At 68.4% G+C, this 21,418-nt stretch overlaps 2 protein-coding genes across 3 annotated transcripts in view; one reads left to right on the top strand and one right to left on the bottom strand.

The window, feature by feature from the left end:
- The window catches only part of CLPB (ClpB family mitochondrial disaggregase), a 93,285-nt gene extending 87,344 nt beyond the window's left edge, over positions 1–5,941 (bottom strand). The window contains exons 1-2 of one of the 2 annotated variants that reach the window (XM_087759343.1): positions 4,951–5,941; positions 1,105–1,156 (exon numbers count right to left, since the gene is read on the bottom strand). In XM_087759343.1, the coding sequence (XP_087615469.1) occupies positions 1,105–1,156; positions 4,951–5,842 (944 nt within the window). In that variant the 5' untranslated portion in view covers positions 5,843–5,941. The remainder of the gene's footprint in view (positions 1–1,104; positions 1,157–4,950) is intronic. The other variant, XM_009464172.2, reaches the window with a different exon arrangement.
- A 4,933-nt stretch (positions 5,942–10,874) lies between these two features.
- Positions 10,875–20,438, top strand: STARD10 (StAR related lipid transfer domain containing 10). Its single transcript, XM_087759344.1, has 6 exons — positions 10,875–11,142; positions 17,482–17,629; positions 17,863–17,966; positions 18,187–18,304; positions 18,843–18,895; positions 18,979–20,438. The coding sequence occupies exons 1-6, from the start codon at positions 10,981–10,983 to the stop codon at positions 19,204–19,206; spliced, it is 813 nt and encodes a 270-aa protein (XP_087615470.1). The 5' UTR covers positions 10,875–10,980; the 3' UTR covers positions 19,207–20,438.
- The last annotated feature ends 980 nt before the right edge of the window (positions 20,439–21,418 follow it).

Genomic DNA, 21,418 nt, shown 5'->3' with positions numbered 1-21,418 from the left:
TGCCAGCAGACGTATCTCATTAATGCAGCACTGCTGCTCGCAAACCATCCTGGGAAGCGCTCAAGCCAATCCAGAGAATCATAGAATCACAGAATCACAGAATCTTTAAGGTTGGAAAAGACCCTCAAGATCATCGAGTCCAACCGTTAACCCAGCGCTGCCAAGGCCACCACTAAACCATGTCCCCAAGCACCACATCTACACGGCTTTTAAATCCCTCCAGGGACGGGGACTCAGCCCCTGCCCTGGGCAGCCTGGGCCAGGGCCTGACAGCCCTTTGGGGAAGAAGTTTTTCCCAATACCCAACCCAAACCTGCCCTGGCGCAGCTTGAGGCCGTTCCCTCTCGTCCCATCGCTTGTTCCTGGGGAGAAGAGACCGACCCCCCCGGCTCCAGCCTCCTTTCAGGCAGTTGCAGAGAGCGATGAGGGCTCCCCTCAGCCTCCTCTTCTCCAGGCTGAGCCCCCCCAGCTCCCCCAGCCGCTCCTCCCCAGCCTTGGGCTCCAGCCCCTGCCCCAGCCTCGCTGCCCTGCTCTGGCCACGCTCCAGCCCCTCCATGGCCGCCTTGGGCTGAGGGGCCCAGCGCTGAGCACAGCATTCGAGGGGCGGCCTCCCCAGTGCCCAGCACAGGGGCACCATCCCTGCCCTGCTCCTGCTGGCCACCCTGGTCCTGATACAAGCCAGGGTGCCGTTGGCCCTCTTGGCCACCTGGGCACACTGCTGGCTCATGTTCAGCGGCTGTGGACCAGCACCCCCAGGCCCTTTCCCGCCGGGCAGCTCCCAGCCGCTCCTCCCCACGCCTGCAGCGGTGCCTGGGGTTGTTGTGCTCCCAGTGCAGGACCCGGCCCTGAGCCCTGCTGACCCTCACCTTCCACTTCACAGGTAACTGTGCTCACCGTCCCTCCCATTCAGGACCCGAGACGGCGAGGCGAGCACCCCAAGGGCGTGGGCGCTGTGCCTTGGGAAGCCTGCCCAAACACGAACCAGTGCCGAGTCACAGCGGGTAAGGAGGACGAGCCCACCCCTTCCCGAGCACCGACACAGCTTTCCTGCCTTCCCACCCCTCGGCAGCGCTGCGCTCTCACACCTCTCTAACGCCCGCTCACCTGTTGACTTCCGAAACGTTGTTGACCCTCGCAGCTTCCAGCAGAGCATCTTCTGAAAAGAGAGAAAGAAGAGAAAGCGAGTTAGCAGCAAAACGCACTCACGCACCCAATAACCCGGAGGTGGCACAGGCCGCCGCAGCAGAGAAGGCCGGGCCTGTGCTTACAGCTCGTACCAAACACCACGGGTTAGGAAGGATCTATTTTTGCGAGCAGGTTACTCCAAAACCTGCTGCTCGCTCGCTGGCTTACCACAGCCTCCCTGCAAGCCCCGGTGCCAGGCGCTGGGGAAGGCAGGCCTGAGCAGCAGTTCCCAAAACGCAGTCAGAGGCAGAGACGCGGGAACCTGCGTGCGAGTTGAATCCCCGGCCCGGCTGCACCAGTCCCCTCCTCGCCTCTCCTAGCCCAAACCCAGACACTCAGCCCGCTGGAACAGTAAGGCGAGAGATCCCCCGGGCATCCCCCGTGGACGCAGCCAGGGACGTGGATTGCTCCTCCCTGGGAGCCCCGTCTCTCCCAGCCTGCCGGAGATCACCCACGCCTGTAGCAAACCACCTCTGCTTACAACCACGGGCGCTGCCAGTCTCCGGCTCGGAAAGCGCCATGGGATGAGCCTGGGAAAAGGCTGGAGCGGAGGGGAAAGGTCCTGCTGGGGCACCCGGGGTTCCAGCAAGGAATCAACTGCAACAACAACTGGAGAAACAAAGATTTTTTTCCCGTGTTTGCAACGCAGACCCCGGGAGCGGCAGGCTCCGGGGCGCAGCGGGCACGGGGGGCAGCTGGCACTGTCACCCCAGGCGGTCACAGCCTGGGCCAGAGGTTTGTAGCCACCACAGCAGGGCAGCGAGCCCCTGCGGCGGGCTCAGACGGACACCTCCTGGCTGGAGAGGGTAGGGACAGCGCCCAGCTCTGAGCTGCTGGAGCCAGAGTTGTTCAAATCCAGCGCCGCCAGCAGAGCTGTCCCGGGGCGACTGGGAAGCTGGGACGATTCTCCCCAATTCTCCCCAGCCTTCAGGTGCCTCCCGCTCTCTCCCCAACATTTTGTGCCTCCTTTCTCCAAGCCATTTGTGCCCGCGGCTCGGCCTTCTGCCTTGCGTCTTTAACCTGTCACCTTAACCCCTGTCCCGTGCGCCCCATCCCCGGCTGCTGGGGCGAGGGTGCCTCTCTCGGGGCACGAGCACACAACCAGGCGCGCGTTCGGCTCGCCCCAGCAGCCAGCACTGCAGAGGTTCGAGCTGCACCGCAAACCTCAACGCTTCCTCCGCCGCCCTGAAGGTAACGGCGCTCGGCGCGCTGCAGGGAGCTATTTTGGCTGACGGATGTCATCGGTGCAGACGTGCATCTAAACTAAGAGCACAAATTGCTTGTGGTCTTATTAGGAAAGCCGGGATGGGTGGGCACTGCGGGTTTACCTGGGCTGCGCGCTGTCTCAAGGACAATTTGCCAGGCTGAAGGTGTCAGAGGGGAGCAGCGGGTGCGTTTGTGTCCCCCCCGGGGACGACGGCTGCTCGCTAGCCCCAGCACCGCAGCAGAACACCAGCAGCACGGGCCACGCAGCCCTGCCCGAGACACGGGGTAAAATCCAGGCAGTTGGGACCAAACGACCTTTGGTGTCCGAGTTACCGAGCGTTCAGGCACCTCAGGTCCAGCACCGTGTCCTCCTCCCAGTCACAGAAGGGTTTGGGATGGAAGGGACCTTTAAAGCCCATCCAGTCCCACCCCTGCCATGGGCAGGGACAGCTCCCACCAGATCAGGGTGCTCACAGCCCCGTCCAGCCTGGCCTTGGATGTTTCCAGGGATGGGGCATCCACCACCTCTCGGGGCAACCTGGGCCGGTGTCTCACCGCCCTCAGCGTGAAACATTTCTTCCTTCCATCCAGTCTGAATCTCCCCTCTTTCAGTTTAAAACCATCCCCCCTTGTCCTGTCGCAGCAGGCCCTGCTAAAAAGCCTGTCCCCACCTTTCTCACAAGCCCCCGTTAAGCACGGCAAGGCCGCAATCAGGTCTGCCCGCAGCCTCCTCCTCTCCAGGCTGAACCCCCCCAGCTCTCAGCCTCTCCTCCCAGCAGAGCTGTGCCACCCTCGCACCATTGCTGTGGCCTCCCCTGGCCCCGCTCCAACAGCTCCATGTCCTTCCCGTGCCGAGGACCCCCGAGCTGGACGCAGTACTGGGTAAAGAACAACATGGGGCTTCCCCAAAGCCACCCGCAGAGCCAGAGCCGGGAAGGCTCCCCATGGCACGGCACGGCTCTGCGAGCTCTGCGGGGACCCCTGAGCAATCCAGGCCTGCCCTTCTGCAGCCGCATCCCCGCCCTCTCCAGGAAAGCATCCCACCTGCTTCCCGCACTCTCCCCGCCTCCGGGTTTTGGGGTGCTCGTGGCTCCGTCCCCTCTGCCTGCAGCCACAGCCACGTGGCTGCCCGGCTCTGAACACCAACCGATCCACAAACCGGCTCCGGCACCAAAGCCGGGCCTTGGTCTCGCAGACCTTTCCTAAGCACTAATTACACAAGACTCCTCGTAACGATGGTGAAACCTCCTGGGTGACCAACCCGGCAGCCCAGCCCAGCAGCCGGCGCGTTACTCACAGGGAAACCGAGCTCTGATGTGCCTGAAACCAGTGAGTACGTGTCCTGCTCCGAAGTCACAGCCCCTCCTGCCCCAGGCCTGCGTCGCGCCAGCGGACGAGCTCGCTGCCGGCAGGCCTGAACCGGCGAGCAGCGAGCACCCCCTCGTGCACGCACCGGCTCCTCTTCCGCAGCTGGGACCGAGCCTGGATCCTGCCCTCCTCCGGCCGAAGGTCTGAAGGTTGCCTGGCACTCAGCAGAGCAGCAAACACATCCCGCGACACCGCCCGGGCCACTCCATCTCCTGTCCTGCGGCAGGAGAGCGGGGTGACAACAACCCGGGCCGGAGCGACCAAGCGCCCCGAGTGCTCCCGAACACAAAACGCTGCACGAGGGCCGAGAACGGGACTTGCCGTGGCACAAACCAAGTTACACATCAACCCAAAAGCGTGCGACTTGCCCCGACCGGGACTATCCCGTGCGCTTCAGCTCAGACACGCGCGTCAGCCTTTCTAGATCCAAACCTGTGGCAACGAGGGCTTGTGGCCATCCCCTAACTGCTTCCTTGCCACAGCAGGGTGGACATAAATCGCTCTGTGAGAAACCTTGGGCTTATCGGGGTATTAACTCAGCCCCTTCCAACTCCCAAACCTTTGTGCTTGCCCAAAATATCCTACGGTCAAAGCAGAGGACTGGAGAGAGCTGGCCCTGCGGAAACTCATAGAATTACAGAAGGGTTTGGGGTGGAAGGGACCTTACGGATCATCTGGTCCAACCCCCTGCCATGGGCAGACACCTTCCACCAGCCCAGGTTGCTCCAAGCCCCGTCCAACCTGGCCTTGAGCACTGCCAGGGATGGGGCAGCCACAGCTTCTCTGAGCAGCCTGCTCCCGTGCCTCACCACCCTCACGGTGAAGAATTTCTTCCTTACACACGCACCCCGACAGCTCCAACCCTCCCCTGCCAGCCTCCTCACCCCACACACACCACAAAACCCTCCCCGGAGACGGTCTGGGGCGCAGCTGACGGGCGCTGGCTCTTTTATCTCGGTGGCAAACGTGAGCATCGTTATCTTCACACCCCAGGAGACCTGGGGTATCTATCGCGGCCCAGCACACCTCTGGGCTAGGGATGAAGGATAACGCTTTCCTGGAGGGCTTCCCAGCCCAGGGAGGCTCCATCTCCAAGGAGGGACCCCCACGCCCCCCTTCTCGAGGGGCACAAGCTCCCCTGCTCTGTATCGAGCCCCCTCCCGAGCCCAGACGGCAAGCGGCAATAGTCACCCTTGGAGCGGTGGTCCCTGAGGTAGCAGTAAGCCAGGGCAGCGACGAGGGCAGGCAGCGCGGCTCCCGGGGGGCAGCTCCCGTCTCCGCTCCGTCGCCCGCCGGGGTCTCCTCCGCGACGGCAGCACCGCTCGGCGCCCCAGGGCCACGGTGCCGGCTCCCCAAGGGACGCGGCGAAGCCGGACGGCAGCGGGCAGCCCGCGCCGGCCAGGCCGGTGGTGCGAGGCCGGGGGGTCCGCAGCGGGGCCGGCTTTGGGATCTGCAGCCTCGGCCCCTCCGCTGCGGGGGTCCCCTGTGGGGCTGGCCCCGGCTCTATGGGGGTGACCCGCGGGCCTGGCCCCATGGCTACGGGGGAGCCCCCCGGGCTTGACCCCGCTGCTAGGGGGGAGCCGGCGGGGCCTGGCCCTGCTGCTACGGGGGTACCCCAGGGGCCGGGCCCCATTGCTAGGGGGGAGCCCCCCATTGCTAAGGGGGAGCCCCCCGGGCCTGGCCCCATCGCTAAGGGGGAGCCCCCCATTGCTAAGGGGGAGCCCCCCGGGCCTGGCCCCATCGCTAAGGGGGAGGCTCCCATTGCTACGGGGGAGCCCAAGGGGCCTGGTCCCGTTCCCGGGGGCCTCTCCCCCGTCCCCAGCCCCGTTGCCGGCGTCTCCCCCCCCGGTCCCCGCCGTCGCCCCCCCCCGGCCGCGCCCCGCCATAGCAGCCCCGCGTGCGGCGGCGGCGTGAGCTCACGGCGCCCCCTAGCGGCGCAAGCCGGCAGCAGGCGCGGCCCGGCGGTCCCGGCCCCCTCAGCCACCGCCGGAGCCCCGTAGGCCGCCGGTGACGGCGACAGCCGCGCCCGGAGGAGCCGCGCCAGCCCCGGTGGCGGCGGGCGAGAGGCCAGGGAGGCCAGCATCGTCCCCTCGCTCTACGCCGCCCGCACCTTTCCTTCCCCCCCCCACGCCGCCGCTGAGGCCGGCGAATCAAGATGGCAGCCGCCGGTAGCCCGGCGCGGTCAGGGCGTGTGCGCGGGGGGGGGGGCGCAAGGCATGCTGGGAGTTGTAGTCCCTGCCGCGGTCTTCGCCACGCCGCCGCCCCCCGTCGCGGACTACAACCCCCGGGGGGCGCCGTGGTGCGGCCCGCCCGCCCGGGGCATGCCGGGAAGGGGCGCAGGGTGCCGGCGCTGAGGGCGAGGCGGGGCCGCGGGGTTCGAGGCCGCCCCCGGGAGGCGGCTGTGGGATCCGGGTTCGAGTCCCGCCCGGGCTTGCACGCCTGTGCTCACACCGACGGGCACGCACGCGTGTGCTCACAGCCCCGGGCACGCACAGGCGTGCAAGCACACATGCATGCACGCACACTCGGGGGCGTGCGCACACCCCGGTGCACTCGCGTGCAGGCAGAGCGCATGCCTGCCTGCACACCCACGTGCACTTGCACGCCTGCGCTTGCGCACACACGCTTGCACACACATGTGCACTCATGCGTGCACACACAGGGATACGCACGCACACCGGCAGACACGTGCACTTGCAGGCACGCGTGCACACACACACGTACGCGTGCACACACACACGTACGTGTGCCCATGTAGGCACATGCCCACACTTACGTGCACACAGGCATGCGTGTGCACATGGGAATTTGTCCACACCTGCATCCGCACACGTGCACTCGTGCACACACACACTCTTGTGTACAGACACCCGTGCACAGCCATGCACACGCACGTACACACACGTGTGCACACACACTGAAGGCCTTTTGCACCCCTGTGAAGGCTCTGCTGTGCCCTGGGAGATCCCGGGTGTGCACCCAGGGGTGAGCAGCACCAGGGCTGGGAGCAAACACCCCTCGGGAGCCTCAGCCGGGGGGATTTGCACGCCAGCTGGGGGACTTGCACACCAGCCGGGGGGGCTTGCACGCCAGCCAGGGGGTTTGCACACCAGCTGGGGGATTTGCACGCCAGCCGGGGGGGTTTCACGCCAGCTGGGGGGATTTGCACACCATCCGGGGGATTTGCACGCCAGTCGGGAGGATTTGCACGCCAGCCGGGGGATTTGCACACCAGCCAGGGGGTTTGCACGCCAGCCGGGGCGATTTGCACGCCAGCCAGGGCGATTTGCACACCAGTGGGGGGATTTGCACACCCAGGTGGGCTCGGTGCTGCCGATGCAGGAGTTGCGTGCAGGGCTCGGAGACGGGGAGCCTCTCCCGGCCTTGCACCGCGCTGCCGCAGGAGCCGGAGATCTGCTCCCGCTCGTCCCATCCCTGCTGCACGCCACCGTCCCTGCTCTGCGCTGGGGCCCCGCGGCAGAGGACAGGCAGCACAGGCAGCGCAGGCAGCGCAGGCAGCGCCCGGGCTCTGCCCATCCCTGGCCGTCCCACGGAGCTGCTACGCAAGACAGTTTCCAATGATAAATCCTGCGCGAGAAAAGCCTCTCGGCCGGCGATAAAACCGCGTATAACCGGATGCTGGAGAGAAAGAAAACGCCAGATCGCGTCTTTTGGGGGCGAGATGAAAGGCGAGCGGCGTGGGGGAGCAGGGCTCACCGCGAAGGCGAAAGAAAGGGTCGCTCGAGGTCTCGTGCACGGGTCGGGGGTGCTTTTCTCGCAGCCCCCGCGTACCCGGCGCCCGAAGGAGCGCGAGGCCGCGGGCAGGCCGGCGGCGCGCCGCCTCTCCTGTTTCTCTCCTCCAGGTCCATCAATATTTCAGAGCCGGAGGAATGCGGCTCGGCCCTCGCACGCGCTTAAGCTCCAGGAGGAAAACAGGCGTTTCTGCTGGCTGATTTGGTGAAGAAGATGGTACTAAGCCACGTGCCGGGGAGGTGCAGCCCTTTCCCGCGCCGGGGTCTGGCGGGGGTGCAGCCGCCAGCGCGGTTTCTTCGGTATGCCGGCAGCCGCTGGCACGGCTGGGCGCTGGGCGCCATCGCCTCGGCGCCTTGACAGGCTCGACCGAGCTCCGCGCCTGGGGTGTTTAAGCGGGGTTGCTCCTAAGTTGCATTTTAGCAAGACAAATCAAAGCAAGGAGAAATTCATACCAAAACCCAAGCAGGTTTATGGGGAAGAATTGGGTTTATTGCACGCGGTATTACATCTCTGCTCTCTGCCCGCCAGCCGCTGGAGGAGGAGAGCTGAACGCGGAGCTCACGCCGGGTGCTGCTGGGCCAAGCCGGGCCGAGCCGTGCCGGGAAGCTCCGGGAAGGTCGCGGGAGCTCGCCGGTGGCCGCGGCGGCGGCTCAGCTTCCCCGTTTTCTTCGACTCGGCGATCAGCTTTTACAACCCGGTATTTGCATCTCTCCACTGGTCCCCAGCGGCCGCCCCGCCGCCCGCGGCCCGCGGCGCAGCCCGGCAGCGTGGGACACGTTGGCATGGCTAATTTAGCTGTGCGCTGGGCTAATTACAGCCTGTCGGGGAGACGCAGGATGGAGGGGCAGGGGGAAGGCTCGCCGCGCCGGGAGCTCAGCACCGCGCAGCATGGCCGTGCCGGGACCTCTCCTGAGAGCTGCCGGGGTGCGCAAGGCGACGGCGGGGAGAAAGGACCGGGTTTGGGGGGAGCAGGGGGCAAATGGAGACGAGATGGCTCTGGAGAGGAGGGGACGGCGCTGGTCCCCTCACTCCCCTCCCCAGTCCCACCGCCTGGTACGGGGAACAGCCAGAAATCGGCATTTCTGCACCCAGAAATCATTTCTGCACCCAGAAACTGGCATTTCTGCACCCAGCGCGGGGCGTCAGCTGCGCTGAGGGTTGTCACAGGGGCTGCCAGCGGTGCAGGCAGCCCAGTTCCCCCAGTTCCCCCAGTTCCCCAGCCCTGCTCCTCAGCTCCCGGTTCTCCCAGCCCGGCTCCAGCAGGCAGCCGGCCGCCTCGGCCCGCGCAGGATTTCTAGGCCTGCGGATGACGTCTGTCCTATTTCAGGCGCCGGTTCTGCACGCCGCGGCGCGCACGGCGAGCCCCGTCTGGGGACGCGGGTGCTCCTGCTCCCCAGCCAGAGCCGCGATTGCCCCGGGAGGGGGGCGAAGCCGGGGGGGGGGGAGGCTGCGGGGTGCTGGCACCCGCTTGCCCGGGGAAGTTTGCAGAGCGGAGCAGAGACGGGGCTGGCTGGAAGGGCTGGGGCAAGGGGTCCCCCTGCACCGGCCACAGCAAAGCCCCCCTCGCCGCGCCATCGCCCGCCGGTGACGGCAGCGGGGTTCCCGCACGCGGTTTCTCCGCAGAGGGCTGGGACGTGGTGAGCGAAGGCTGCCACGGTGCCTTTCCTGGGTTGGGACTGCTGGGAGCAGCCGTGCGTTGAGCCCCGGTGGTGCAAGGTCCCCGTCCCGGTGACACCCCCGTAGCCCCCTTCTCCTCCCGTTACTGCATCCCAGGGAAGGGACCGATCCTTGGCGACGCAGCCCGGGAAGGGGCCCCGTGCCACCCACCCTCCCCGCTGCGGGTCCCCGGCTGCTGCGAAGGGCTCTGCCTTGCTGCGCTAAGCAAACGCCGTGCCGCTCCGTCCTCCGCTGAATGGCAGCAGGAGCTGCACAAGGCTTCCCTCGCGTTTCCAAGCGGAGAGAACGAAATCCTGAGTCTGCAGCATTTCCAGAGCCGGCTGGGAAGCCCCGGCCCTTCCAAAAATTGCCTCCTCGTCAGCAGCGCCGATGGCAGCGTGCCCTCCTGCTCCCGGCCAGCTGCACCGCCACGCTGCCGCAGCGGGGCCCGGCACCGGCACGGGGGGCCGTGGGCACTGGGCACCCACCCTGCGTGTCCCCGGCCGGGCGGGAGGGCGATGCCCGCGTGAGACGGTGGCCGTGCGGCCACCGAGCCCGGAGTCAGGGAGAGAGGCCCAGTCCGGTCACTGTCGGCACCCGTGGAGGCGGCTGGGCTGGGGCCTCTCCCGGCAGCACCCGGGGCCCTGGGGTGCGGTGCGGGATGGCGTGAGTGTGCCCGGGAGAGTGTGTGCACCCGGGGGGGTGCGCCCGTGTGTGTGTGCAGGCAGGGACACGGGGGTGTGCACCCGTGTGCATGCACCCATGTCCTTATGTGCAAGCAGGGACATGTGGGTGTGCACCCGGGGGTGTGTACGCGCATGTCCGTGTGTGCAGACAGCGACATGTGTGTGTGCACCTGTGTGCATGCACCCATGTCCGTGTGTGCAGGCAGGGACACGTGTGTGTGCACCCGTGTGCATGCACCCATGTCCGTGTGTGCAGGCAGGGACACGTGTGTGTGCACCCGTGTGCATGCACCCACATCCGTGTGTGCAGGCAGGGTAATGTGTGTGCACCTGTGTGTGTGCACCCGTGTGTGTGCACCCCTATGTGTGTGCAGGCAGGAACATGCATGTGCACCCGTGTGTGTGTGCAAGTGAAGGACATGCGTGTGCACCCGTGTGTGTGTGCAAGTGAAGGACATGCGTGTGCACCCGTGCGCGCGCACCCCTGTGTGTGTGCAGGCAGGGACACGCGTGTGCACCCATGTGTGTGCACCCGTGTGAGTGCAGCCCGGTGCTCCCCCCCGTGCTCCCCCCCCCGGTGCCCCCAGTGCCCCCCCCGGTCTCTCCCCCCCCCGGTGCCCACCCGTGCGCCTGCCCTCGGTGCTCCCGGTCCCCCCCCCCCCCAGTCTCTCCCCCTCCCGGTGCCCCCCGGGTTCCCCCCCATGCTCCGCCCCCTCCGGTTCTCCCAGCGCCCCCCAGGGCTCTCCCCCTCCCGGTGCCCCCAGTGCCCCCAGCGGTCTCTCCCCCTCCCGGTGCCCCCCCTCCGTGCTCCCCCTCCCTGATGCTCCCGGTGCCGCCCCGGGCTCTCCTCATCCCGGTGCCCCCCGGGCTCCCCCCATGCTCCGCCCCCCTCCGGTTCTCCCGGCGCCCCCCTCCGCGGTGCTCCCGGTGCCCCCCCCACCCCGGGCTCTCCCCCTCCCGGCCCCGCCCCGCCCCGCCCCGCCCCTGCCCATCGCGCACCGCGCACCGGGCGGCGCCGCGCCCCGGGGATGCCGCCGCCGCCGTAGGGGCCGCCGCGACCCGCGGCACCGGCAGCGAGCAACGGTGGAGGGGGGGGGTCTGGGCGTGGGGGGGGTATCCCGCGGCCATGTCGGGTCGCGATAGCGTGCAGATCCCCGACGATCGGGACTTCGGGGCGTTCCGGGCGGAGTGCGAGTCGGAGCGGGGCTGGAGCCTCACCTACAGCAAGGCGGGGGTGGCCGTCTGGGTGCAGCTGCTGGAGCCCGAGCGCTCCCTCCACAAGATCAAGGTGAGCCCGCACCGGCCCCGGGCCCCGGCCCCGGGGGCACCCGGCGCCCCCGAGCGAGCGGGGACCCCGGCGGGAGCGGAGACCCTGGGGCAGGGGAGGATGCTGGGGGGCAGCGGGGGGCCCCGGGGGGAGCTGGAGGCAAGAGGGGACCCTGGGGTGATGCAGCACCCCGGGGTGAGCGGGGACTCTGGAGCAAAACAGCACCCTGGGGTGGGCAGGGACCCTGGGTGCAAGCAGGAATCCTGGGGCAAGGGGGGAGCCAGGGGTGCTGCGGCACCCCGGGGTGAGCGGGGACCCTGCAGCGAGTGGGGACTCGGGGGTGAGTGGGGACCCTGGGGGAAAAGCAGCACCCTGGGGTGAGCAGGGACTGTGGGTGCAAGCAGGAATCCTGGGGCAAGTGGGGACCCTGGGGCGATGCAGCACCCCGGGGTGAGCGGGGACCCTGGGGGAAAGCAAGGACCCTGGGGTGGGCAGGGACCCTACGTGCAAGCAGGAATCCTGGGGCAAGGGGGGACCCTGGGGCGAAGCAGCACCCAGGGGTGAGTGGGGACCCTGGGGGAAAAGCAGCACCCTGGGGTGGGCAGGGACTGTGGGTGCAAGCAGGAATCCTGGGGCGAAGCAGCACCCAGGGGTGAGTGGAGACCCCACAGCGAGTGGGGACTCGGGGGTGAGTGGGGACCCTGGGGCAAAGCAGCACCCTGGGGTGAGCAGGGACCCTGGGTGCAAGCAGGAATCCTGGGGCAAGGCGGGAGCCAGGGGTGCTGCAGCCCCCTGGGGTGAGTGGGGACCCAGGAGTTGGCAGGGACCCATGGCAAGGGGGGGTGAGCCAGCACTCAAGGGTGAGTGGGGACCGTGGGTGCAAGCAGGAATCCTGGGGCAAGGGGGGACCCAGGGGCGATGCAGCACCCTGGGGTGAGTGGGGACTCGGGGGGTGAACCAGCACCCTGGGGCGACGAGGGACCCTGAGGGTGAGCAGGGACCCCAGGAGTTAATGGGGACCCTGGGCAAACGGGAACCTGGGGTGAGCCAGCACCTTGGGGACCCTGGGGGAAAGCAAGGACCCTGGGGTGAGCCAGCACCCTGGGGTGGGCAGGGACTGTGGGTGCAAGCAGGAATCCTGGGGCAAGTGGGGACCCTGGGGCGATGCAGCACCCTGGGGTGAGTGGGGACCCTGGGGCAAGTGGGGACGTGGCTGAGCTGGCACCCTGTTGCAAGGAGGGACCCCAGGACAAGCGGGGTCCCTGGGGTGAGCTGGCACCCTGGGGTGAGCAGGGACCCCTGGGGACTCCCCCAGGGACGAACAGGGACCCTCGGGGGTGTAGGACCGTGGGCGTCCTCCAGCAGGTCCCTTCCCTCCCCGGTGCCGGTTTGCCGAGCCGGCCCAGGCAGGTCGGAGGGGCTGCGGGGCCGGCGTGCCGCCCAGAGGCGATCGGCTGGGCTTCGCTGGGGGAAACCGGGCTGCTGGGTCGGATCCTTCTCCTTAAAAACCAGGGAGCGAGAGCCGGGTGTGCGGCGAGGAGCAGGGCTGCGGTGCTGAATCTGCCTCGGGGCCCGCGGGCCAGGGGATGCCCGCTCATCCCGCCGGCAAAGCGGGCCCACGGGCAGCGTTAGCAGGGACCGGGCACCAGGAATCAACGGGAAAACTTGGGATGGGAGCGGCGTCAGGCTGGGGTCGCTGGTGGCCGCGGGCCACCGTGCCATGCTGGAGCCGCTGGCTGGCTCTCTGCAGGGCTGGCTGGCGTCCCCGTCCCCGCCGGCGCCTCCGCAAAGCTTTCCCCGGTGCAATGGGTTGTGTTGCCCTCGCTGCCGCGCCGAGGCCCGGCGGCAGCCCAGCAGGGATGGCGGCAGCCCGGCGGGGTCGGTGGCGGAGCGGAGGCGGCGGCGGTGCGGCCTGCTCGCACACCGCTCTGCAGCAGCCGCGCAAACAAGCGGCGCCGGCAGCGCCGGGGAAACCTGTCCCTGGGGTGGTGACGGTGATGGTGACGGGAGCACTGGTTGTGCCTGGCTCCCGCCGTGCCTGTGCCCGCTGGGAATCGCCTCTGCTTGCTCCCCGGTGCCGTGGCAGAGCCGCGTCTGCGTGCTTGGCGTGTTTGGGCTGCGGTGACGCGGGGACAGGTCCCCGCCATGCCCCGGTGGCAGCAGCCTCCGGTGCCCTGGCAGCGAGCCCGGGGCGGGGGGACGCTCCCTGGGGTCTGGGGGTTCCCCGGTGCTGCTCCCCGCCCCCAGAGGCGTGAGCCCGACCCCGCACCGGGACGCGTGGCCAGCGGGACGCAGAGCACCCGTCCCGTGGGGTCTGGCTGTCCTGGCCCCCACGCCGAGCCCCCCGTGCCCCCCAGCCCTGCCGCTGGCTCCTGGGGTGCTGCTGCATCCCCGAACGTCTCCGGTGGGGCCGGGGTGCAGCTCTCTGTAGAGCTGCTTGGGTGCCAGCACGCAGCAGGGAGGGTGCCGGGGGGGTGCGTCCCTGCCCGTCCCCTGCCCGTCCCGACAATCCCAGTGTGCCACGTCTGCCTGCAGCGATCGGCCTGGCAGGGACCCAGCCCCAGGCGCGCACCAGGACGTCCTGGCCCGGGCTGGCCCGGCACGCTCCCGTCACGGGGCGGTTGGCACCCGAAGCCACCCCTTGCCCGCAGGGGTCCCCGAGCCGCGGCAGCACCCCGGGGCCGGGGCAGCGCGGCCCTTCACTCTCCGTGCTCGGCTGAACCCCGTGGAGGAGCCTCTTCGTCCCCGAGAGGCCAAGGTCCCTGTTTACCCCGGGAGCCGTCGCCTTCCCGCTGGCAACCTTCGCTCCCCGCCTGCTCCTCTTCCTCCTTCCCTCCCCGAAGCCTCTGCCCCCGGCAGCGAGCCAGCCCTGCGGGGCTCTCCAAGCCCCCCCAGCATCCAGCCCTGCTTCCCCAGAGGATCCCACAGCCAGGCTGGGTCCTGGGCCCTCCCCAGCACCCTCCTGGCCAGATCCTGCTTGGAAAAATCCTGCTGGGTCGATGCCGGGCAGGTATTGGGGACCGTGGGGGGACCAGCGGTCCCTGTGCTGCCCCCCGGCTCCCCAGCAGCACCCAGACCCGGTATCTCCCACCCAGGACAGGATGCTCCCGCTGGATTTCGTGCTGTCCGGCGGGACGGGCGCCTGCGCCGGCACACGTGGCACCGCTGAGGTGGCACGGCGGGGCCGAGCCGGGGGGTTCACCCCCCGGGGAGGGGGCTGGGTGCCGCCCGCTGTGCCTGGCACCCGCAGCCGCCCACGAGCTGTTTGCCTCGCTGTTTGCTCGCTGGCTTTCTCTCTCCTGCTGCTGCTCTGTCATTAAATGAAACCCGAAGGTCTCGCCCCGCTTTGAAGCGGCTGCCGTCCCCCCTCTGCTCGCCTCGCCTCCCATTAGGGATGCAGCTCTCGTCTAACCTGTTTTCTGGAGTCTGGAAACAAGTTTGTGCCACCGGGACCTGACACAACCCAGGGCTGATTCATGACCATGGGATTCGCTGGCCTCGGGGCTACCCGTTGGCCGTCACGGTGGCCGAGGTGGCTGCGGGATGGGGGACCCCGGCCGGGACCCCCTCCCCAGCCCGGTGGAGCAGCGACCCGGTGCCTGGGGACCCGAGTCCCACGGTGGAGATGCTGCCCCTGGGAATGGGCTGCTCCGAAAGGGTGGCCAGGAGCCATTCCGTGGGAAGCATCGGGAGGGGGCTGGAGCTTCGCCGGGCTTTGCCGGAGCCGCCGGCGTGGCCGGGCTCTGGGAAGCTGCCTGGGACGCACAGGCTGGCCATCCCTGCCCGGCTCCCGCTCGTTACTTATTCATCGGGTCACCTTGAGACGCTGCACCCGGTCGCTAATGATGGCGCCGAGCATCCGGGCCACGAGGGAGAGCTTCTCTTTAATTAATGACCTGCGTGGCCGTGGCTGCTGGCGCTACCCGCACCGGCTGCTGTGCACCCCCGGGGCCGGGGAAGCCTGCTCCGGGCGGGAGGGGACACCGCCGGCGAAGCTGGGGCTTCGTGGCAGTGTCGGACCCCGAGGATTCGGGGCAGGGGGGTTGAGCTGGCCCCCAGGGGAGTTTTCCTCCATCCCGGGGGTCCCCTCTGTCCCCAGCATCTGAGTGCGTCCCCAGGGTGGCCACAGCCCCCAGGCAGAGGTTGGGGGGGATCTTGCCCTTGGATCTGCTCCTGCCCCACAGCCCAGCACGCCGTCGGCTGTCCCCTCGTGCCTGGCACAGCCCCAGCTCCGGGGGCTTCTCCCGGTGCCAGCGGTGCCGTGGTGCGGGTGTCCCCTGCCCGCAGGCAGCCCCGTCCCTGCAAAACCCCCGGGAGGGCGTCGGGGCAGAGCCTGGCATGGGTGGCCCCTTGCACCCATCGCGTTCACCTCCCTCCTCTTGGGCTCCCTTCCTCCTCCTCCTCCTCCTCGCCTCGCAGACGTCAGAGTCAATATTGACTCAGGGCTGGGGCGCCTGCTGCTCCAGGCGCTTGCCGGGTGGCACCGTCCCCTCTCCCGGCGAGACCCCCCCGGTACCCCCGGGGACGTGAGTCACCCCCGGGCCGCAGGCAGCGCGCAGGCAGGTCCTGAGTCACCCGGCTGCTCCTGCCCGTGTGGGCACGGCTGGGCCGACCTGCCATGCCGCTTTAGGGAGCAACGGGAGTGGCAGCGGAGCCCGATCCTGCATCCAGCCCGGCCGGCGCGGGCACGGCGCTGGGGGCGCCTGGGTGGGGAGCGGGGGGTCCCCAAGCACGTCACCCGAGGCTGCGCTCCCTGGAATGGCCTTGCAAGGCTGTCCCCTTCCGAGTTTTTGGCCGAGTGGAGGCTCATGTGGCGGGGTTGCAATGCAAGGCACAGGGGGACGGGCGCCGTGGGGTTGGGGACAGGCTCTGTGGGGCAGGGACGGGCTCTATGGGGTTGGGGACAGGCTCCGTGGGTTGGGGACAGGCTCTGTGGAGTTGAGGACAGGCTTGGAGGGGTTGGGGATGGGCTCCATGGGGTTGGGGACAGGATCCATGGGATGGGGACAGGCTCCGTGGGGTTGGGGAGAGGCTCTGTGCGGTTGGGGACAGGCTCCGTGGGATGGGGACAGGCTCCGTGGGGTAGGGGACAGGCTCCATGGGGTTGGGGAGAGGCTCCGTGGGGTTAGGGACAGGCTCCGTGGGGTAGGGGACAGGCTCCGTGGGGTTGGGGACAGGCTCTGTCGGAAGGGGCACAGGCTCTGTGGGGTTGGGAAGAGGCTTCGTGGGGTTAGGGACAGGCTCTGTGGGGTAGGGGAGAGGCTCTGTGGGATGGGGACAGGCTCTGTGGGGTTAGGGACAGGCTCTGTGGGGTAGGGGACAGGCTCCGTGGGGTTGGGGACAGGCTCTGTGGGGTAGGGGAGAGGCTCTGTGGGGTTAGGGACAGGCTCTGTGGGGTAGGGGACAGGCTCTGTGGGATGGGGACAGGCTCCGTGGGGTTAGGGACAGGCTCCGTGGGGTAGGGGAGAGGCTCTGTGGGGTTAGGGACAGGCTCTGTGGGGTAGGGGACAGGCTCCGTGGGGTTGGGGACAGGCTCTGTGGGATGGGGACAGGCTCTGTGGGGTTGAGGAGAGGCTCCGTGGGGTTAGGGACAGGCTCCGTGGGATGGGGACAGGCACCGTGGGATGGGGACAGGCTCCATGGGTGGAGGATTTGGCTCTGCAGCAGTCCTGCCCCGCTCGCTGCCCGAGGGCCCGGCTGCAGGGACGCCGTGCCTCGGCGCCAGGTGCTGCCGTTCCCCTTGCCAGGGTCGGGGGTCTCCAGTCCCTGCGGCTCCTTCGCCCCTGAATCCCTCAAGGCAGAGCCCAACAGCAGCTCCCTCCTGTCCCCCCCGCCGCTGGGTGCCGGGGCTCGGGGGGCTGGAGCCGGCCCTGGGGACGGACTGGGGGCCGCCGGCGGTGGCATTTGGCGGGGGGCAGGACGCCGGTACCCACTGTGGAGGCACCGGGGGCACGGGCGCTTGCTGGGGTGCAGGAGCAGCATTCCCACGGCACGGCTCTGGCCGCCCTTGGCCGGACGGCATCCCTGCTGCCGGGAGAGGACGGCAGCTTCTCCTTTCTTTTCTCCTTGTCTTCCCAAGGATTTGGCTGCTGTGGTTCCTGGAGCTGCTGCGGGGGGAGGCCGGTGATGGGGGGAAGAGGCGAGGTGGGAGGGTGCCCCCCAGAAGGTCCCCCCAAGCATCTGCGGCTCAGCCTTGGGCTGCAAGGTGGCTCTGGGTGGCAAACTGGGTCAGACTGGGCCAGACTGGGCTGAGCTGCTGGTCGGGAGCTGGCTCCTCTGCGGGGGGGTTTGCCTTGGGTTTTGGGGAGCCTGAGAGGAGACCCCCACCCAGGGCGGTTTCTCACCCGCCCACCCCTCCAGTGCAGGATGGAGTGCAAGGACGTGGCGGCAGAGACGCTCTACGACGTGCTGCATGACATCGAGTACCGGAAAAAGTGGGACACCAACGTCATCGAGACCTTCGACATCGGGAAGCTGACCGTCAACTCCGACGTGGGCTACTACGCCTGTGAGGAGGGGGCCGGGGGGTCCCGGGGGGGGAGCCGAGCCCCGGGGCTGTCGTGGCTGCGCCGCTGCGTTCAGCACCCGTGGGTTTGGTGGGTGCCGGGGTGCCCGGGCATCGCTGGGAGGAGCCTGGGTACCGGTTCAGGAGGGATTTGGGGGGCAGGCTCGGACCCCTGGGGGGGATGCTAAAGCTTTGGGGGGGGTCTCGCCCCCGTCCCCCACCGCTGCTGTCCCCAGGGAAGTGCCCCAAGCCCCTGAAGAACAGGGACGTCGTCACGCTCCGCTCCTGGCTGCCCATGGGCACCGACTACATCATCATGAACTACTCGGTCAAGCACCCCGTGAGTCCCGGGGGCTGGGGGGCGGCGGGGGGGGCTGCCCGCGCCGGGACGGGGCTGGCCTTGCCCCGTGGTCCGTCAGAGCTCGGGAGGGGGCTGGAGGCACCAGGGGGACTTGGGGGGCCAGGGCAGCCCTGCCTGCAGTCGATGCTTGCCTGTATCCCTGCCTGTACCCCGTGCTGCCCCTGTTGCCGACCTGTCCCCATCGCTGCCCCCCCTGCAGAAATACCCCCCTCGGAAGGACATGGTGCGAGCGGTCTCCATCCAGACGGGCTACCTGATCGAGGGGACGGGAGCCACGAGCTGCACCATCACCTACCTGGCGCAGGTGGACCCCAAAGGTGAGGGGGGACCCCCGCTCCCGCGGCTCAGCCCGCCCCAGTCCTGCCCTGGTGTCCCTCGGGGACGGTCGCCCTCCGATTTGGGGTCTGTCGCGACGGATCGGCCGAGGTTAATAAATCCGGCTGGAAGTTTTCCAGAGCCCGGGGGTGGGGGTGGGCTCGGGGTGGGTGCGGAGGCAGGCAGCAGCGGGCAGGGAGGCAGGCAGGAGCATCGCGGGATGTGCTGGAGCTGGACCAGCAATGCCAGGAGGAAACATTTTGGGCCCGTTCTCTTGAATTATTTCTTTTTTTTGGGGTAGAAGAGGAGGCCAAAGTGCTGAAATAGCTTTTTTTTGAACTCGGCAAGAAGCTGAGACAGCAGTTTGGGCTGAATCCCCATTTCCCTGGACTGTCCCTCACCGCTCGCCCTGTCCCGACGGGTGTCCCCGAGAAGGGTGACCGGGGGGGCTGGCGCTGCCGTGCCCGGGGGTCCCGGCTGTCCCGCGCCCGCGGGGTGCGGGGGGTGCCGGTCCCGACCCAGCTCCTCTTGTCTCGGCAGGCTCCCTGCCAAAGTGGGTGGTGAACAAATCCTCGCAGCTCCTGGCCCCCAAGGTGAGTCGGCCGCACCGGGGGGTCCCGGGGAGGGGTGACGGGTCCCCCTGCCCGGTTCAGCTCCAACCCAGCCTTCATCCCAGGCGATGAAGAAGATGTACAAGGCTTGCCTAAAGTACCCGGAGTGGAAGCTGAAGCACAACCCGCGCTTCAAGCCCTGGCTGTTCCCGGAGCAGAGCCGGCTGCCCACCCTGCCGCTCTCTGAGCTCTCCCTCCAGCACGTCGACTCCCTGGAGAACATCGACGAGAGCTCCCTGGCCGAGACCAAAGACGACCGCGGCGAGGCCAGCGACGAGGACAGCGTTAACTGAGCCCCTGCCTGTTTTGTCCCTGCGTCCCCCCCCCGTCTCCAATGCAGTTTGTCTCTCTCTCTTGCACGCACTTGCACGTGCACCCACGCTTCTGGCTCGGGAGGGACCCCCTGCTGCCGCCCCCCTGCCCGGGGACGGCGGGGCCGTGCTGGGCTCCCCCTGACCCAGGGGGGGCTGCCAGCCCCCCGCCCCGGGGTGGGAAGCCGGGGGGTGGCCGGTCCCTTTGCAGCCCCTGCGGGACGTGGACGTTGTCCCCACCGGTGGCAAACCCAAAGTGCCCTTCAGCTCTCGCCCCGGGCGGGGGGCAGAGGAAAGGGGGGGGCTCTGTCCCTGCTCCCCCGCCCCGGGGGCACCCCAGCCCCTTCCCTGCGCTCCCCCTGGTCCCTCCTCATCCTCTCTGTTATGGCCTAACAGAACTGCCTTCCTCCCGCGGGACCCCTGCTCCCAGCGGCCCCCCAGGGCTGGGAGGGGTCTTTGGGGTCTTGCAGCATCTCCAGGCATGTTGGGGGGACTTGGGGGGCTCCCGGCACCTCCATGTGTGCTGGGGGGGGGCCTTGGGGGGTCTTGGCATCTCCCGGGATATCAGGAGGGTCCCGGCATCTCCAGGTATGTTGGGGGGACTTGGGGGCTCCCAGCACTTCCAGGTGTGCTGGGGGGGGTCTTGGGGGCTCCTGGCACCTCCTTGCATGTTGGGGGGACTTGGGGGGGCTCCTGGCACCTCCAGGCATGCTGGAGGGTCTCTGGGGGCTCCAAGCATCTTCAGGTGTGTTGGGAGGACTTGGGGGGCTCCTGGCACCTCTATGTATTCTTGGGGGTCTCTAGGGGCTCCCAGCATCTTCAGGCATGTTGGGGGGGCTTGGGGGGGGCTCCTGGCACCTCCATATATTCTGGGGGGCTCTGGGGGCTCCCATCATCTCAGATATCTCCAGATGTGCTGGGGGGCTCCCAGCACCTCCAGGCATTTTGGGGGGACTTGGGGGGGTCCGCCGGCACCCCCAGGCGTGCTGGGGGGCTCTGGGGGCTCCTGCCCCCCCATTTCCAGGCGAGGGGCCCCGAGCTCGGTGTCCGAACACTTTCTACGCTAGAATTAGAGGCCTTGAATCGGGATTTTGGAGCTGTTCCTTGGCCGCGCTCCTGCCCCCCGCTCCTTTGCCTGGGGCGGCGAGGGGAGGAGGGAGATTTTGTACCTTGTACCGGAGCTGATTATTTAGGAATAAAACAAATAAATCTGGCGCAGGGGGTGACTGGGCCTCTCTGTCCTGCCCCGGTCCCCTGGAGCCGTCCCTGTCCCCGGCTCCGCGGGGGTCCCGGGGGTCCCCGGTCGTGGTGGGTGCTGCTGGGTCCTGCTCACCCCTGCAGTGGGTTTTGCCCCAGCCCCAGCCAGACCAGTAACACCAGTACCACCTGTAGAACACCCCAACTGGGGCATAACCCCCCCAAAAACACCTCTGGGAGAGGAGTCCCCAGGCGCTGGGCTCAGGGGGGTGGGGGGCACTTTTTGGGGGTACATCTGTGGGTTCTCCAGCTTTTCTCTGTGGCTACGAGGAGGCTTGAAATGCCTTAAAATGGGAATAGGTGGAACCGGTGAGTGTGCCGTAAATGCCCGGAGCTGGGGCTGGGGACGGGGGGGTCCATCCCCCCAACACCCCCACAGCGATGGGGAGGGGGGGAAGCCCCCGGCCCCGCAGGGACAGGGGCTGCTTGGGACGTGGCCACCGGTGACGCCTTGTTCCCCACGGCTCCGGGGGGGATTCGCTGGTGTCCGACGGGCCCCGCGCTCTGCCGTAGCGGGGAAGTTGCGATGTCCCCGAGGCCTTCATCCTCCTTCCTCATCCCGCTGATATTTGCCACGAAACCCAAAAGCAGCGTCCCCCAGGCAGAGGACCCTCCCGAGTGGCCGGGACCCCCAGAGCCGTGGGCCCCGAGCAGGGATGCAGGGAGCACGGGGAGCGATGGGGAGGAGGATGAGGATGGCGGGGTGCCTGGGGGACCCCGAGCCAGGGCAGTGGGATACGGGAGTGACGGGGAGGAGGATGAGGATGGCGGGGTGCCTAGGGGACCCCGAGCCAGGGCGGTGGGATACGGGAGTGACGGGGAGGAGGATGAGGATGGCGGGGTGCCTGGGGAGCCCCAGGCCAGGGCGGTGGGATGTGGGAGCGACGGGGAGGAGGATGAGGATGGCGGGGTGCCTGGGGGGCCCCTGAGCGGGCAG

This window comes from Nipponia nippon, unplaced genomic scaffold (assembly GCF_047370975.1).
Source record: "Nipponia nippon isolate SJK-2023a ecotype South Korea unplaced genomic scaffold, ASM4737097v1 scaffold_2, whole genome shotgun sequence".
Taxonomy (NCBI): Eukaryota; Metazoa; Chordata; class Aves; order Pelecaniformes; family Threskiornithidae; genus Nipponia; species Nipponia nippon.
Note: the sequence above shows the minus strand (reverse complement) of the source record. Positions and strands in the feature narration are given on the sequence as shown.